At 39.0% G+C, this 18487-nt stretch overlaps 1 protein-coding gene across 5 annotated transcripts in view; it reads right to left on the bottom strand.

Moving 5' to 3' along the window:
- Positions 1-4911: 4911 nt before the first annotated feature.
- LOC146318676 (protein Aster-B-like) overlaps positions 4912-18487 on the bottom strand; it is a 29121-nt gene continuing 15545 nt past the window's right edge. For 2 of the 5 annotated variants that reach the window (XM_084730772.1, XM_084730775.1), the window contains 15 exons: positions 18353-18456; positions 17747-17842; positions 16918-16998; positions 16360-16475; positions 14722-14917; positions 13995-14181; positions 13671-13814; positions 12302-12420; positions 12057-12199; positions 10328-10431; positions 9734-9931; positions 8292-8379; positions 7592-7699; positions 7310-7430; positions 4912-6282 (listed from right to left, as the gene is read on the bottom strand). In XM_084730772.1, coding sequence (XP_084586898.1) covers positions 6193-6282; positions 7310-7430; positions 7592-7699; positions 8292-8379; positions 9734-9931; positions 10328-10431; positions 12057-12199; positions 12302-12420; positions 13671-13814; positions 13995-14181; positions 14722-14917; positions 16360-16475; positions 16918-16998; positions 17747-17842; positions 18353-18456 — 1895 coding nt within the window. In that variant the 3' untranslated portion in view covers positions 4912-6192. The remainder of the gene's footprint in view (positions 6283-7309; positions 7431-7591; positions 7700-8291; positions 8380-9733; positions 9932-10327; positions 10432-12056; positions 12200-12301; positions 12421-13670; positions 13815-13994; positions 14182-14721; positions 14918-16359; positions 16476-16917; positions 16999-17746; positions 17843-18352; positions 18457-18487) is intronic. The other 3 variants (XM_084730776.1, XM_084730774.1, XM_084730773.1) reach the window with 3 other exon arrangements.

The raw sequence follows: 18487 nt of genomic DNA on the forward strand, positions 1-18487 counted from the left end.
CACACTAAACAATAAAGAGGCAGCAGGGTGTAGGATTTATAGTGAAACATGCCACCCAGAGTTTGTGAGTGTGATTCACTCAAAGGTAGTGATATTCTACTGGACTACAGCATGCTGTTCTGTCAAGAAATAGTCAACAAAAGATTCTTGCTGAAAACACATTTACACACATGTAAAAAGAATTTATTTGCACACAACATTTTCCCAAGAAGTGTCGATGTAATCTATTTGAAATGTTCTCCTTGGTCCTGTTGAAACCTTTGCAAAATGTACTCAAAATGTACTCAAAATGTACTCAAAATAATTGTGCTATCATTGAACAGACAAGATTTATTGAGAAGACCGAGACTTGATTGACCTAGAAAGTCAATAAACAGCACAGTGATAGAGATATTGGATAATAGATATAATTGCACTGGATAATTGTACAGTAGGGATAAAGAGGACTGACTCTATGTACATATAAATATGAGAGTATATTTAGAGATTAACTTACATATATAAAACTATATATATAACAGTACAGTATGGATAATTGATGTGTATAGTAAAAAACGTAAATATATATAATAGCATATAGTATTATAAAATGTATATAAGATGTGTGATATGTATCTATATGCATATATAATGTGCTGTCAGGCGGGTGGTGTCTGACTGCCATCAGAGCAAAAGACCAGTATACATCGCTGCTACACATTGCTATAGGTGAAATGTAGTTTTTTCTATTGATTTGCAGTCTGTATGATGTCTGATCACTGCCTGACTGTAGTGTGGAGCAACATCTGGCAGTAAGACTAATGCTGAGTGAATAATAACTTGTATCAGAACAATGTAAGAACAGAAAAATGCTCTCGGGTTGAACTTGACCTGTTACTGACTCAGCCCGTTTTATCCCAGAGATAACCAGCCGTGTGACTGTGGGAGTGAGTCAGAACTTATTCAACAAAGAACACAAAGTCACACATTTTTCAGACATTTTTCTCATTTTTATTCATTCCTCTGTCTTGATTCACTTGCATCTTGGAACATTATTTCCCTTTTCTTCCTCAATCCACTGCCAGCGTGATTTGAGCCCTTATAATCTGTGTTATAACGCTACACAACAACATCCATGACATTATCACTTCAGTATAAATAAGCTTAGATTCATATGCAGATCAAAATAGGTTTTCAAAGACAGGTCAGGTACTGTAAGCACACACAGGAGTATACAACGCTACACATGAAGGCAAGATGAAATGTGTTCGTGTGTGTGTGTGTGTGTGTGTGTGTGTGTGTGTGTGTGTACAGAGAGTTGAAGCTGAGGCTACATTTTGGGGATTGTCATGGAAACTTGAGTTTACCAAACACAGATTTGTCACATCATACTTTCACAAACTGTGACTGACACTTGGTTAAACTTCAGACTGCACTGAACTGATCTTGGGGTTCTACTTTCAGGGTCGTCTACAGTGTTTTCACACTCATGCGTTCAAATCAACCCTGTGCTACAGATACATGAAGTTATCACTCACATTAATAGGACAGCCGTGCATTTCATATACAACAGAGGAGCCACATGGCTTCAGTGAGAGATTCCAAGAGTCAAGATTTAGGATGAAGTTACATTATCTAAACATCTGCATTTGATCTGTTTTAAAAAAAAAAATTTTTCAAATAAATGAGGTTATCAGCTTGGTGTAGCACCATAAAACCTCTGATCTGTAAAGTTCCAGTGTAGAGCACTACAGAGAGAAATAGTCTTTATCATTTACTTGCACTTTATAAGATTCACAAATGCAAGTAAGGTTTCATGAAGCGGAAGAAAATTTTGTACATTTATCTGAATATCTGTGCAAAACACTACTTTTATATCACTTATTTCACTTTTATACACTTCTGTACGCTGTATAATCTGTATTCCCAGGTTTGTCAGGTCTGCAAGTAGACAAGTTTGCCTCTCTGTTTTTTTTTCTGATGTGTCACATTCAACTTCTCCAGCACACTGGAAATCAGGGTTAGTAAACAGTATATAGCAGCATGAGGAGGCCGGGGGCGTTTCCAAACAGTTTTGAGTGGTGTGGCCCATTTAGGCACTGACTTATGTGTGTGTGTGTGGGGGGGGGGGGGGTGAAGCACATGTGCACATTAAGTTCCTTACTGTTCTTCACATTAAAAAATATTATTATAAAATCTTACTGAAAACATAAATAGTCCCAAGAAACACAAGAAAACAGTAGCACCATACAAATATAATATTAAGCTTACATACTTTGTTCTTTAGGTCTTTAATGCTTTTAAATTTCTAAATAAAAACTAAACTGTTAATTTTGTGCAAAAGCCAAAAGCATTTAGGCTCGCTGTGATGTATTTGATTTATTTACCTAAAAAGCAAGCTATTCAGTTAGAGATTTATTATGAAAGTAATGCAATTGCAATTTCAAGCAATTTATCTACAACTTAAGCACCTTTTAAACCTTGAAAGTACTTTTCACTGCACCCGCAAGGACCCTGAAGTGAGGTCAGACTAAGACATTGAGGTTATGAACCGATCATCACATGCACAAATGAAGATGAGTTCTCACATCACCAGTGTCAGTCTGTGCAAAAAAATATGAATTAAGTTGTTTGTGCACAAATATTCAGATATAAGTGTAATTTTTCCACTTCACAAAGCCTTATTTACAATCCTAAATTTTATAAAATGTGTATAAATGCATTTTTTCTCTCCACTGATCATTTTAAAAATGTGGAAAGTCAAATTGAGAATATCATATTATTTTTCCAGTTGCGTTTGCCATGAATCAAAGCAGATTTTCTTCTTTGTAGATGTGGATTCAGATTATGATTACAGCTAATAAAGAACTGTTAGCGCTGTCAGTCCAGTACTTTTCAGAAGACAGTCACTAACAGTGACATCTTTTCACATTTCTGTAATGGCTTTAAAAGCCCTCTTCTCTATTACACTATACAAATAAAACTAATCTTTGCCTTTTTATTTAATTAAACATCAATTTACAGATTTTCAGACATTTAAAATGAAGAACTTGCAGGTTTTTGCACCATGCACAATGACTCCTCCAGGGTGACCAGAGGAGAATGGATGAAACTCGGGACAGGGGACTTCGGGGCGAGCAGGTCATGTGAGAAGGATTAAAATATAGAATAATTTAGAATAACATCAGTGTCTACAGTGATTTTAAATGTCATTTCAGCAGATGTGATTGTCCTTAAGCTTTAGGAGCTTACCAACACAATTTTTAGATATATTTATATTATATTTTCCTCCTCCTCCTCCTCTCTGTCATCTGGTTTAAAACAGGTCAAATGACATCAACAATCTGTTATTTATGATGGATTAATAAGTGCAATAGACAAGTAAAAACACATCAATAACACTCTGTCATATTTTGAAAAATAACAAGACATTTTAATATCTAACAGCAAGAATTATACCCTGCATAAGTGATTTGATCAGAATATTTTTATGGATTCAAAGACAAACAGAACAAGATTGGGGACAACAGCTTGTAATTTGGGTTAGGATGTGTGGTCACCTTGAATGCCTCTGAGAAGCCTTTCCTCAAATGGTACATTTTAGAGGATTACTCATGTTAAACACTAATGAAATGTGTTACTTTAGGCCAAATCTACTATAAAACACAATCTGCATGCACCACTGAAGCATGGAAACCTTACATCGCCAAAATGTCAATGTTTCAATGTTCTACATTTGATTTCTGTAACATTTCAGCATTTACACGTTTCATTTGTTTGGCTTTCATTATTGTGTCAGCAAATATTTTCACAGGTTGAACAAATATCAGTAAAAAAAAAAACAAAAAGTGACAGAAACCAAGTCAACCTATGGACATGAATTATAGCATTAACTGTGGATAAACTTAAAGCCTGTTTACATGTAAAAGCTGAAACAAACATTGTGTAAACAATGAACAGTGTGGTGTTTTGTCAAGCAAACATTCCTCTGAGACAGATACCACTGATAGAGACAAGTGTTCCTCTGGAACTGAAGTCAACAAGTTATAGAGGACATGAAGCCTGCCTCTCAAGACAACCAGGCAGGGTAGTTTTCCTGCTACTGGTCTGTACGGAAAAGTGAGGGGAAAAAAATTGTGATTCATTTTCTAAGTCTGATCTAAACTGTTCTCTCTCCTGTGTGACAAAAGAAATCACCTGGAGGAAAACATGGATGTTTTTAGTCCTATTTAGGACAGCAGTTAGTGGTGCACATCAGCCTCTTGTGGCCAAAACCAGCATTACAACAACAAATCTTTTCATCACAGATGTAAAAAAAAAAGAAAAGAAAAAAGCTACTTAAATATTAGAAATACTATAGAAATATTAGAAAGATGAATCTTTCCTGTAGTACTGTTTATCCATCTAGATAGTTTTGGTGTGAGTGGCGGAGTTTTGGAGATATCAGCCATAAAGATGTCTGCCTTCTCTCGCACAAAAGAGAAAAGAAAACCTCAACGTCTCTTTCCAGAAATCCTGACCCAGTAATGCAAGATAATCCACAAACTCTGCTGTGAGCAGTTTCATTTAGGGACTATTTTCTTTCTATTGAAACACACCACCAACTTTGTATCACTACACTAGCAGCTAGTGGTGCTAATATTATGTTAAGACAGTATGAAAATGAAGTGTGGTGCTACTGACAGTTGGCAGGTGTAGTTCAGTAGAGAGAAAATAGTCCCTGCATGAAAACTGCTCACAACAAGGTGTTTGGATTATCTTGAGGAACCAGGTCATGATTTCTGAAAAAAATTTTTCCACATGTATTGTTTTTGGTGGTTTGAGCACCATAAGCTGAGTTCATCCAGTTCTATTATACTGCAGAGAACACAGACATTTCTAGGACAGATATCTCCAAAACTCTGCAACTCACAACAAAACTATCTAGATGGATTAACAGCACTACAGGTACGAGGAAAAATGTGTGTTTTTTTAGAATTTGGGGTGAAATGTGCATGTCAGTCATGAAAACAGGAGACAAAACAATTGTGACCTGATTAAAAAATGGATCACAAGAATTGTTTTCTCACTCTCCTCTCAGGACTTCATAGAAGATCAAACAGTATCACTGCAGACAGGTAGCATATATTTAATTTAGCTGCATCTGACATTTATCCTCCTGTTGGCCCACAGCACATACAGGACTTTTACATGACAATCACACATGAATTTAACGGCTTAAATAAGATTAATGATAAAGTTACTGACATGTGAGCCTTGGCAGTGATGAAGCAGTGGAGATGTAAATCATTAGAACACTGGAATGACATTAATGGTTGGCTGTGAACACAACATTTCTTTATTCCCTTGGCAACGCATTAGAACACTTGGAGCCGTGCCACCTTCAACCGCATTCCTGTTTTTCTTTCCATACATTCTCTCCGCTCGCAAATCAAATCCTCCTTATCAACATGTCGCTAAATCAGAACTGCAGAGCAATGCTCGAGCCAGAGTTCAGAGAATTTTAAGCCACAGACAACATAAACATACAATGTTGAATCACAAGAGTGTGGCATAAAGTGTCAGGGAAACCAGCCCTGAGCTGCCAAATATGCCTGTAAAAATAGCCCTGACTGCCATATACGTCTGAAAAATCAAACCACACATGCACATACACACACACGCACACACACACACACACACTTACATTTTCATCCCTCATAGTTCTGCTGAAAGAACAAAAAGAAATACTGCGAATTCATTACAGTCTTATCAAAAAAACGAAGCGGTAAAGCAGCTGTTGGAGCTCCTCGAACGAGATGAAAATGTATTTCTGCACCTCTGAAAGTGAAATCCATGTAATGCCAGTATAGATTTTCATTTGGTAAAATAGCAGAAGCCAGAAGGAGCTGCATGCTTTGGCTCAGTCTGATGTTTGTCTGTGTGTGACGAGAAATAAAAAAAACTTTGCGATGCAGCGTTGTGTGGAGGAATGCAGATGAACAAGACAGAGGTAAAGCTACAGACGAGTCCTGCCCATGATGTTGTCTCTGCAGGACACGTGGTGGTTGCGCTCTCACCTCCTGCCGGGTGGTGAGGACACTCAAGTCTTTTCTTGAGAATCTCTCCGGCTGAAGTCGAAGCACTGACTTTAAAAGGCCCGGCTCCCTCCACAGCCTCGGAGAAGGTAGGTTGAATATTGCACATCACGTCCACATGCCTTCAGGTGATCGATCACTGATGCTGGTTTCTTCGTTTTTCGGACTCAGGGTCATTGTCCCTGATACCGATGCTTTTGTGGAGGTTAAGAAGGGAGTCTCTGAGCTGGATGAAAGGGCAGGAGAGAAAGAATTCAGGTACTGTAGAAGATGGGCATCCTGATGGGCATAAAACTCAGGCATGTGCACTTTTGGCCTCTGACCAGATGAGTGCCGGTTTTGACACTTTTTTTTTTCTAACTTTATTTTTAATTTTTAAATTTGGCCCATGGCACCATTTAATCTGTGCTCTAATGCCAGACAATTGCATTTGAGATGTAATTCTGAGAGACAAGCTCCGACCCATCCCTCTTCGACTTCCCAGGATGCAAATCATCCATTTCTACAGGGGAACCCTTAATTTGCAACTCATGCAAGATTTGTACACGTTTTTTTATTTTTGGTGCGTGTTATCTCAACAATATATATGACAAGTAGATAGCATCTCAGCTCCCCAAAAGTAAGGCCAAAGCATCCCGGTTGCCCCCTTGTGGCTGGTTGCAGTACAGGTCCTAAATTCAGCCTCCCACTGTTACTAAGTGGGACATGGGCCAAACTAAAACATCAAGTACATGTCAAATAACAGTTTCACCGACATTTTAGGTTTTTCTTATCAAACTGATGTTCAAGTGTTCATGTTTCTGATCAGTTTGGCTTCAGTTAGTTATTTAATGACATAAAAATGTGGTTTTATGCCCTGAGTTCAGCCGGCCGTGTGGGCAGGAACTTGAAAGTTTGACTCCAACAGTGGTCACTACTGCACAGACTCCAAATATTTTGGCATTTAGTTTTGTATAGTTAGAAAAAATTGAGACTTTATACTGGGGTACCCTTCTTAGACACAACCACACAACTCAAGTGCTCTGCAGGTCTCCCTGTCCTGCAGCCTTCACTGATGACAGCCAGGTAATGACAGCATTCTTTGACACTGTTGTGAAATTAAACCTCATCTCAGTACAGCTCAAGTATTTATTACTGATGATTTGTTTTATGGCTCTTTAAAAAGTTACTTTCATAAACATCATAAATGGAGCCGCTTGAACACAAAGCCAAACAAAGCTTTTATAAAAAAACATTAACAGCTGCTGTCTCACCTTATCAAGCAGCAGCACTGATGATTTGAGTATCTCTTTCCACTTCTGGAGCTCGTCGTCACGGTAACGCCGCTGGGAGTCCAGGAGCTGTACCCACTCCAGCTGACTCTGAGGCGTGCTGCTGATGAGACACAGTCATACAGACAGGACATACAGACACACAGCACAGCTGAAATCGCTTGCTGTTCTTCTTTTTCTCCTGGCCTGTAGTGCTATTTATCCATCTAGATAGTTCTGGTGTGAGTTGCAGAGTTTTTGGAGATACTCCAAACATGCTGTTACCTTTCATGTGGGCTCAGTCCCTGCGCTGCCGTGAGACTCTGCGTGGTGTACTCCAGCACCCACAGCTTGTAGAACAACATTATGTTGAGAAACACCAGCAGGATCAGGCTACAGACAGAAAGGGAGAGAAAACACAGAAAGACTGATCTACAAAGTCACTTAATGCCAATTACTGAGATGAATCAGGGCCGTGGCAGAGATGAAAATACCTGATACAGATCCTATGGGATGCCATAGAAGACAGAAGATAAGATCAGAGAAAGACAAGTATATTACAACAGACTGCAACAAGACAAAAACAACGGTACAAAGACAGAAAGAAGTAAAAGTCCTCAAATACTCCCCGCTTCTCTATCAGATGTGTTCGAGTGATAAAAACAGAGACAGCTGAGCGGATAAGAAATCAGAAGAATGTTTTTTTCTTAGTGGGAAAATTAGCCAGTTGATAGAAAATTAATTCACATTAATTCAGATAATCAGCCAATCAATCACCAAAGTCATTTGGTTCTCAGTCAGATGTAAAGATTTGCTGCTTTTCTCAGTTTTATATCCCAATAAACTAAATCTCTTTGGGTTTTGGACCATTAATCAGACAAAACAAGACATATGAAAACCTCTCACTATGTTTCAATTCACTAAATTGAAACAGTATTTTGCAGATGGGGATTAAAGACAATATAAAAGTGACAGCATAACTCACACAAGGCTGATAAGAAGCAGCAGTCTGGATAAGTTGTAAAGTGCAAGACCCCCTGGAGCATCAGGTATGTGTCTGGTCTGTGTGGAACCTGCAGGAGGACGAGACACAAAGCAGGAACAGAATCTCAGAACAGATTTTACTGCACACACTTGTCCTTCTCAAAGTTACAGGGAATCTACAACCTCCATAAATTCATATCCTGTTAAAAGACGACGTTGTTGCTCTCCATCAGTCCTGTCTGTGGACACACTATCATTTCCACATAAGACGAAGTGCCTCGTGGATTAAATATATGTGCAAAAGAGACTGAAAACACACCATCCCACAGTGTCTGTCAAGGTAAATATCAGTTAAGGTGATTGATTCAATAACTTGGAAGGTTAATTCCCTTTTAGGACTAAATTAAATGTTGGTATAAAAGGTTCAGTGTGGATTCAGGGCGAATTGCCGCGATCCATTAAAATCCTGTTACATTTATTGGAGCCGAGTTCACAGAGAAACATCCACTCCTTCTAAAAAATAATCTATGATTTCTTACAACTCATAAACAGACACTAATTCATTCAGTGAACATTTAACATAGTTATGAATTAGTTTTACCTCTGTGTAGAGTGATTAAATGGGATATTTCTTAAATAAAGTTTCATCAATAAAGCCTAATCACAACAAATCAACTCTATTAGACATCTGCGACACAATCACTATGTGAGTACTTGGGTGCATTGTAACACTGGGGAACGATATAACAGTGAGAGGTAATTTGCTGGTTTAAGAGCCACACTATTCAATTTATCAAAAAACTTCATTAAGGCCAAAAAATTTTGAATAAAGTGAACAATTCAAAGTGATCAAAAAAAAAAAAAATTACGATCAAAACACTGATTAAAATATTGAGCATTAAAAAACATTATTGACCTTTGTTATTTATTTTTTCTTGTGCTATAACTGTTATATTGTGAGAATTATGGCCACGGGTATCAAACGTCAATACTTTTATGGCACCAAGTATCGAAAAATTCCTTGCCATTCGATATCAAATTTCAATACTTAAAGAGTAAATCTCATCCACATCAGTGAGCCATTAGGCATCCTTGCACAAGAGCTAATAATGCTAGTGATTAGCTTTCTACTGTTACATGCTGTAGAAGCATTCAGGAAAACAAGGGTCATGTTTTGTGTTTTTACCACCAGGTCTTTGAACAGCTTCTTCCTTTAAATTGAGTATTTGTAACAATGCAATGTAATTTTCTTGTTATTAAAATGGATTTGGTATTGAAAAAAGTATTGTTCAGGCACCAGTATTGAACATTTTTTAACTATATCCAGTCCTACATGGTTGAATATTTACATTTTGTCAAAATAAATGATACATACCAACATACATACCCAACTGAGTTCTTAAAACTGAGGCGCATACTTTGAGTGAACCGTTACATCCTTACCTGCCACATGTTTGATGTGCTGGATGTCCACCTCCTCCTCATCCTCAGGCGTAGTAATGGGGCTCAAGGCCTCGTCCATGTTCCCCGGCATTCTCAGGTGATGAACCAGCCCCCGTTTCCTCCTCCTCAGAGCCTTGGTCTTGGGTGACTGTCTGTTAGACTCCACCGACACCACATCCAACTTATTCAGCTCCAACTCTAGACAGAGAAATAAAAATGGAAGAGGTCGCCGGACAAAACCAGGATTATAGCCACTGGCGAGAGATTCATGAAATAAAAGGCGAGCTTGCTGTTGGACTAGTCAGTAATATTTGCTGGCCTGCTGTGTCTCATGTTGTTGCACTTTGTTGATGTACAAATGCACATGTACAGCTGACCAAAAGAGAAAAGCGGTATGCAGTGTCATAAGAAGCTCCTTAGACAGATGTGTTAATAGGCCAAGGAGAAATGGTGTGATTCTTTCAAAGGGGAGCAAAGGCAGGAGGCCTCATGCATAAATGTTTTTTTGTCACTTTTCTCTTATATTTGGTCTTAAACAAAGCAGTTAAAGGAAAACAAAAAATCCTATGTGGGATTCATGAAATGTGTGCTCACCTAAATGTCTGAAGTACTCATCCAGGCCGCTCCAGAAGTTCCTCTCAATGAAGCCCTTCACGAGCCCCCACGGCTGCTTCCTGTAACGAAGCTCTGTGGACACCCTGCAGGACACACAAATACACACACACACACACACACACACTTTAAAATGTTGACGTCCTTGTAGGAAACATGTTTAAAAAAAAAAAAGGTGATTTTGTATTTTTGTGTGTAGCCAATATTTGTTTAAATTTTGGCAAAATGGCACCATTACAAGTATGCCCAATTAGCTATTAGCGGTTCAGGTTAACAGTACTCTTGGATGTGCGGACAACTTGATAATGAAGAAAACTTTATTCACAGAGGATATTGAAGATGATGATTTGGCTTTCTATTCTGGCTCTGTCTTGTGGAGCTTCCATGTCCATTATAGACCACATCCTGTTATTTTGCAACGTTGCCGGGAACTATGAGTTACCGTGGAGTGCAGTGAATATTAAATTTCCCACCTCTATCTGTTTTGGCTGCACTGAATGCACACTATGAAATGTTGTGTACTGTATTCACCAGCCATTTCATGGTGCCAAAGAATTAGATGAAGATTATTACAGATATACAGATTTTATTTGCATCTGTATATTAAGTTAGGACTTTTATGTTATCCCCACTAGGAGTAAGCCAAGGGCGTATCATGTAATCGCTTCTGTGCATGTGTGCGTATGTGAGTGATCACTGGAACTACAGCTTGTCCACACCAAATACTATCTGACTGATCAGCCTAATTTTTTTGTGCACATTCATTAAACTATACTTCCTGAAGGACATCTGTGATTCACAATTCTAAAAAAAAAACACCTTGACGAAAACAAATTTTTCTGACTTTTTCATGTTTTTATAGCTGGAGGCAAAATGTTTTCAGGTCATCCCGTTTTGTGAACATGATATCTCAGGAAGGCTTTGAGGGGATTTCTTCAAACATGACACAAATGTTAGCTTGCACTGAAAGATGAACTGATTAGATTTTGGTGGTCAAAGGTCAAAGGTCACAGTGACATCACTGAACACATTTTTGGCCATAACTCAAGATTTTATACGCCAATTATGACAAAATTACACACAAATATTTCATAGGACATCACTGTAGCATGTTAATATCGGCTGAACTTTACAAATCTCCACTGGTTGTACCTGGCAGACTCACCATCTGTTGTTTGGTAGAGATCTGCACTCTACTGAGAGACCTGTTCTAGTTCTATTTTAATCTGGGTATTGTTTTTGGTGAAAGTTAGTAAAAACAACACACAAAATACTTAATAATTTTGAAAAAAAAACATTGCTGCAACTCATAAAGATTTCCAGACAGTTCTCTTTTTTTCCTCTTTTGACTTTACAACGACCCATAAGACTTACTGTTACTGTGGCTGGGATTCAGTGATGCATTTAGAGAAGGAGCGCAGAATATCTTTGGAGTGAAAGAGACAACCAAAGACTTTGTTTCAACTTCAGCAGCAAGCTGACTAACTTCAGTGTTTCTTGTCATGACATACGTTTGAACTCTGTGGTCACCAAACTCTTGCTCTTTTCATTTTTCTTGTCCTCATTGAGATCTGTTGTAAATTTTTACAGCCTCAGTCTGGCTCTGATGCAGTTAATTCAGCACTTGTTTTCTGAATGGAGCACATTTCTCTCTAAGTCCTCTTTGTTCTTGTCACGAGATGCATGTTAGAGTGAAATATTTTCCTCTTACCTGAGACGACACTTGTTCTTGGCCACTCTAGTGAGCATGTAGCGGTTGAGAGTGTAGAAGTAGTCGTGGTAGGGCACATCGTGAGCGATCACCTCTGCATCGATGATGTAGCATTCATTCTCCTGACTCGCCTTGTACAGAGTCTGAACTCAAAACAGCACACGGTGGGATACAGTTCAATACACCGATTTGAAGAAATACATCAGAAATGATTAATTCAAACTAAATGCTGTGAGTCCACCGACCTGTGTCTCCGTTACTGTGGCTGTCTTTGGAGCCAGAGGATTATTGAGGGCGATGGTGTACATGATCTCTCTTGTCTGGTTGCCATCCTGATCTTTCCCCCATGGGTGATACACCACGTCTGTGAGAGAAAATATGAAAAACCTAAAGGGAAACTGGGGTTTTTGATCGCTAGTAACACTAAGCAGCATTGTGTTTATAAGTAGGTCAGTGTTTGTCTTGCATGCACATGAGGAAGCGGGTGATGCGACTCCTATCCTATTATTTGCTTACACTACTTGGCTGATCAGCATTTAGTGTCAGTATTGCACCAAGAAACGTTGCAATAAACCACCAAAAGAGATATAAATATGGATGTAAACAATGCATGATTTATAAGGAAAGATACACACTCAATATGTTTGTTAAAGAACAGGTTCACAGTTTTGTAAAAATAGTCAGGTGCATACATTTTTTTCTTGATGTGATCATTTCTGCCACTATGAAGAGAAGGAATGCATTTTAAAATGTTTGTTCCAATTTAACAAAAGTCCCACAATAACACAAACTAACAGGTACAGGCAGCAGCAGCTCAGTATCTCCTGAGACAGTTAAAATGACTGATTTTGTCAAAGGAGTTTGGTTGGTTTGGAGAGTGATATTTGTCTTACATAATGGTGGTTTCCTGTCAGAAAAAAATGTTGTGAAAATATTCTAAATACATTGTACACTTAAACTGATATTGATTTTTTAGGTGTCTAAAATACGTTTGGCTGCTGACCCTGTCCAGAGCAGTACATTGCTTATGGCTTCCTACACCAGTACTGCTGTTTCTCCAAACTGGTGACGTGCCAACTGCCATCTACTGTACATAAAACACTGACTATGGGTAAGTACCTCATACAACCACAAATAATCCAAACTTTCCCTTTAAGGTCTCCACCGAGGACATCAACAGTAAGATGTCCTCATGTAACTGTCTATACCACACACCTTAGATACACTGCAGGTAAATATTACTCAGTGTTACACCCTCAATTTGAAATCTGATTAAAAATGACAAAATGATACTGTTCATAATATTTTCCAACAGAGACAGCAGCACAACTGGATTCTAATTTCACGTATCAGTGTCAGTGTCAGGGATTTTAAGCTGAGGTCATGCCTGAGCTCAACATGACATTTAATAGCTTTCTGAGGCGTTACAGTGACAATCAAGTTTTCCTAATCAATGTATAATTAAAATAAAGGTGCTCACAGGAAATAAAGATAAGGAATATTTTAAACTGAGAAAATTAGTTTTAAAAACAAGCCACTGTGGAGAAGAAAAAAGATCCATGTCTACACAGCAGACATGAGACAGGAGAAGTGTGTGTTCTACAGCTGGTTTACCTGAGAACCTCCTCTGCTCTCGAAAGTCCCTGATGAAGTCAGACTCAGTGAACAGTAAGTCATACATCTTGTCCACACCGAACTTGTAGACCCTGTTGATGTACTGCCTGCCGCTCAGGTCCTCATGGAAAGCCTGAACCTCACCTGCACAAAAGACGTTTCTGTGTGTGAGTGTGTTGTGAGCTGGAAACTGAACAGATGGACATTTTAAAAAAGTCAACACAGATTTATCATACACTTTGGGTTATGTCGAGGGAGACGATTGCATGTTGTATTATATGTCTAAAATGATTTCTTTGTGTGTGGCTTGGTGACATCACATACCTTCGTCATGCGTCTCAGATGAGTCGCTGAGCTCGGTGGGCAGGTCCTCGTTGTCGTTGAGGTCCGGCGACGGTGAGGGGGCCTGGCTGCTCTGCTGGCTGCTGCGATTCTCCAGCATGGGGAGGTTCAGGAGGTCGGTGTCAGGGAGGGAGCTGGCTACGTCCTCCACAGGGGGCAACTCATACTGCTGCACCAGGAAGAGACAACAAAGCAACGCAAGTTCATTTCTAGAACATTTCATACGACAGGGCGATTCAAAGTCTTTTCTCAGATGTGCCAAAGCTCCTGCAGACCCACAGAAGACACTGCACTGCTGTTGGCACATGGCTGAGTAATAGTCACCATCAATAATAAACTGATCTTTCCTAAGATTGTAGGAATTTTCAGTAGGCCAACAAGGACATTTATAAGATTCAAAAGCCTTTAATATGTGTTCAGGTAATATTTACAATATGTTCATTTAGACCTGGGGTCTGCAACCTGTATGAACGAAGAGCCACTTCTCCTCTCTTTTCCCTGAAGTCTTTTCTTTTTCTGATTTGGCATCCACAGCTAGTTTAAGGAGACTCAAGTGGATAAGTCACTGCCAAAATTTAGAGGAAAAGGCACTAAGCCAAAATTGTATGTTTAAACTTAACCGTCCGATAAAGTTGATCGTGACTGAGAAACATTTATTAAATAATCCGAGCACCTGCAGCGGGACACGCAGTTTAATCTGCCTACTTACGAGGCCCGGAGCGTCAGTGGCGGACAGCTCCGGTGGAGTGTTGCTGGGGAAGACTTTGTGGGGCAGGAGGGGGCTGACGTCTGGCTTGGCCTCGGTGTTCTTGGCGAGGGCGTCGCTGGTGTCGTTGTTGTTGTGCTCGTTGTTTTCCTCCGCGGGCAGCTCCTCACAGTACCTGCACCACGGAGACGGACAGCAGCTGTAGGTCAAGGTTACCAGCTTGCTGCACACTGCCCGCACGGGGCTACACACATGCATGGGCATGGCTGTGATGGAGGTGGGCACAGTTTATGGTTTTCTTTACTGATTCTCCTGCAAGATGGATAGATATATATTTGGGTCTGTTTGGATAAATCCCTAATGCAGCTTTTAAAAAAAAAAACATATACATAAATATCTCTCATAGCTGATATATTCAACTACTGCTTTATTTAGTCTGACCAGTCTGTGCCTCGCTTTGACTCTTCAAAGCTTAAGCCTCTTATATGGTAATTTTTGGTCCATCCTGTCTTCTGTGAAGGACTATAGAGAAGCATACAAATCTACATAACCTCAGTTTGTGCTTGAGAGTTGGGACAAAACTGGATTTTGAGTGGGTTTTGGTTTTTACAGCAGAGTTGTAGCGAGCAGCCATTTTACTTTTCTTTCTGCTTGTTCTCTTAATGCTAATCAAAATACACATTTTTAAACCATAATTCTTATTTAGCTTTGATTTAGAAGGGCTGCAGAGACATGTTATGGTTGAGACACATCTCATCTAAATCTTTTTAAACCAGGAAGTGAGACCTGGGTCCTTAGGGTCTAGTTAACCCTTTTTATGCCTGATTAAATCATGTTAGGGAAATCTGGGAAGCAGCTTTATAAATCAACATTTTCATGAAAAATATGTTAAAACAAAGTCGATGTGATGTGATGACAATAGCACATCTGCATACCTATGCGTTCAGTAGGTATTGTTAGTTTTAGATTTTGACGGCTTTTAACACTTTTTTTTAAATTGTTCCAAGTTTTGAATTCTTGTGTGGGACAAGGGTGTTTCTGGCACAGAGCAAGTGTAGAAATTAAAAAAAAAAAAAAGAACAACAAAACATTTCATGAATTTATTTTATACATATAAATCCTTAAAGAATACTTTTCTTAAAAGCAAAAAAATGGAATTAGAGTGTTGAAATAAATATTTCTGAAGTTTTTTTGGTATAACATAATTTGTCCCACTTCTAAAAAATGGGTGTTACATACAAATATACCAATTTGTTTTGCTAATCATTCATTGGATCTCACAATATAAGCCTGTAAAACTATGAACTAGATTTGCTAATTCAAACTGACCTTACAAGGAAAAAAAGAATAATTATTTTACATTATTAATTGACACATTTAAACACCATTTTATTTTCATTATTTAACTTTCCTACAATAGTTTGGTATTTAGTTATTAATATTATATATAAAACTTGTTTCACTTCGAAGCTAAAATGTTTCCAAAACAGTTCACGAAATACGGAAAGAAGCAGTTATGTCATATATAAATATTTAGTCATGTTACAAATGCAAAAACATGATCTGTCACCATGAGTAAGTAAAGTGTAACATGAAATGGAAGATAGGATGGAAGCATTTTAAGTTGTGTTTAAAACTCACCCCATGGTGTTGAAGTCTTCATCAGGAGGGACGTAGTCCTCATCATCACTGGTCAGGCCGAGCTCGTTACCGTAACACTGATGGACAAAGTGCCACAGCTCCTTTGGACACAAAGGCTGAGGGAGGAAGAAGAGATGTAGGGAGGTCAAATTTGTGTTGGAGAGGACAGAATGAGGCAGGAGACAGCTACAGAGAGGGACCATGTCCAAACAGAACTTGAATGGCAGATAATGATATATTTTAACTCTGGAACACTGGAAATCTTACATAACATTATTCTGTAATAATGTGCTCATTAAACTCATTTGAGCATCAGTCCACTTGTCTGAGTTCTATGAAACATTTTGGTGTCAGTTCACCTGCTGGATTGAATCTCTGTGCCAAGGCTTGTCACATTCACTATACAGGAAAAATATTGCATTTATAATGAGATATATAATAAAATACTTATTGATTATCATTCCATCATGCAGAGCATGATGATGGCAGGTCTGATCAGATTCTACGTAATATTGTAAATATGATCATCACCAGCTGCGTTAATGCAGTGAGTGTTACCTTCTCAAGGAGAGCGTTCTGCCACAGTCTGAACATCATCATGTACGTCCGGTCCCTCGCCCCAAATGAGGTGAAAAAGTGCTGAAAGAAGAAGATGAAGTAAGATGAATGTTTGTATGTATGTTCACAAGAAAGTCTTTTTAAGTGGTTTATCTCAGCTGATGCTTGCCATATCAGGACACAGTTATATTGAGTTGTTTTGAACAGTGTCAACATGCCAGAGAACAGACTACAATCTAAACTAGACTCCTTAAAGGGGCAGTTCCCCCAAAAGTGAAAAAATGAATTTCACAGGAAAACAGCATTGCAGAATCTCCCAAACAGTGTAAGTGAATGGTGACCATTTTTCAAAAGGAAAAAAAGACAACCCCCCCCCCAGAAAAACATAAAATGACACATCTGCACATCTGGTGTGATCCAAGTCTCCTAAAGCCCCGACATGCCGTTCAATTGTCCGTACACACCATCACACACAGTTCAGACAGTGTGCTTGAAAATGTAAATGTGGCTCCAAGGATCTACAGTGAAGATTTAAGCTAAAAACATGGTGTAAATAATGTCGTTCAAGTCAACCTGGCAAGCTGGGTCTGTAGGAGACTTGGATTACACCAGACAAGCAGTATAATACTAATAATGACTGAATTTTAATTTTTTGGTTGAACTATCCCTTTAAGTCATCATCAGCAGTCCACCACAAAAAATATTTCTTCTTCTGTAGCATAAAGGGACTACATTTACTGCATTTTGTTGTGCAGCCCTGTGGCAAATAAATGAACCTTGGACAGATTGTACAGTAGTGTGTAAAAGGTCAAGACGTGGAGCTGCCAACCTTTTCATTGTCAGTGCACAGCTGGATGGCGTTGGGGATGAGGCGGGCCGTCTTCTCCTTGGTCATGGAGCAGATGTCCTTCAACCGAACCATCAGCTTGAGAGAAAAGACAATATATCCACAGTTGTAGTAGCTAGCAGAGCGATATCATAGTAGGAGTGTGTTTGGGTCTTATTTGGCAAAAGCTTTTCAAAGAATGTGCTTGAGATCAAGCTAATGAATTTTCCCTTGTCTCCTCCTCCTGATCTAACACCTTAAGGTTGTGGTTTGTGGAGACCAACAGTCCTCTAAAGCGTTTTCTCGTACTGTGTTCAAGATGCCAGATCCACTCTTGAGTCACCCAATCGAATCTTAAGAAATTGCTCACGTAACTATTCCCCACCCACAGACAGCTAATGATGCTCCGTCTGCTGCTTCACTGTCACTTTAAAAAGTGTGGGAAAGTGATTTATGTAAAAAACAAAGTCAGCCACAAAGTAAAACCAACTACCAACCACTTATCTACCTCTATTGTATGGCATAAAAACAAGTGCTTCATATAAAAAAACTAACATTATAAGACTACATGGGTACTGTAGGAGTTTTTAGTTCAGTTAGTGTCCTCACCAGGGTTTCCCATCGGAAGATGTTGCTGTAGAAACAAATCCAGTTCTCTGAGAGGTAGAGGCGTCCCTGCAGGAGGATGTCCCGCTGCAGGGCACAGGAATAGTCTGGAATGAGTTAAAGGTCAAAGGTCAAGAC

Source organism: Lutjanus erythropterus, chromosome 11, assembly GCF_056507025.1.
Source record: "Lutjanus erythropterus isolate fLutEry1 chromosome 11, fLutEry1.hap2, whole genome shotgun sequence".
Lineage (NCBI taxonomy): Eukaryota > Metazoa > Chordata > Actinopteri > Lutjaniformes > Lutjanidae > Lutjanus > Lutjanus erythropterus.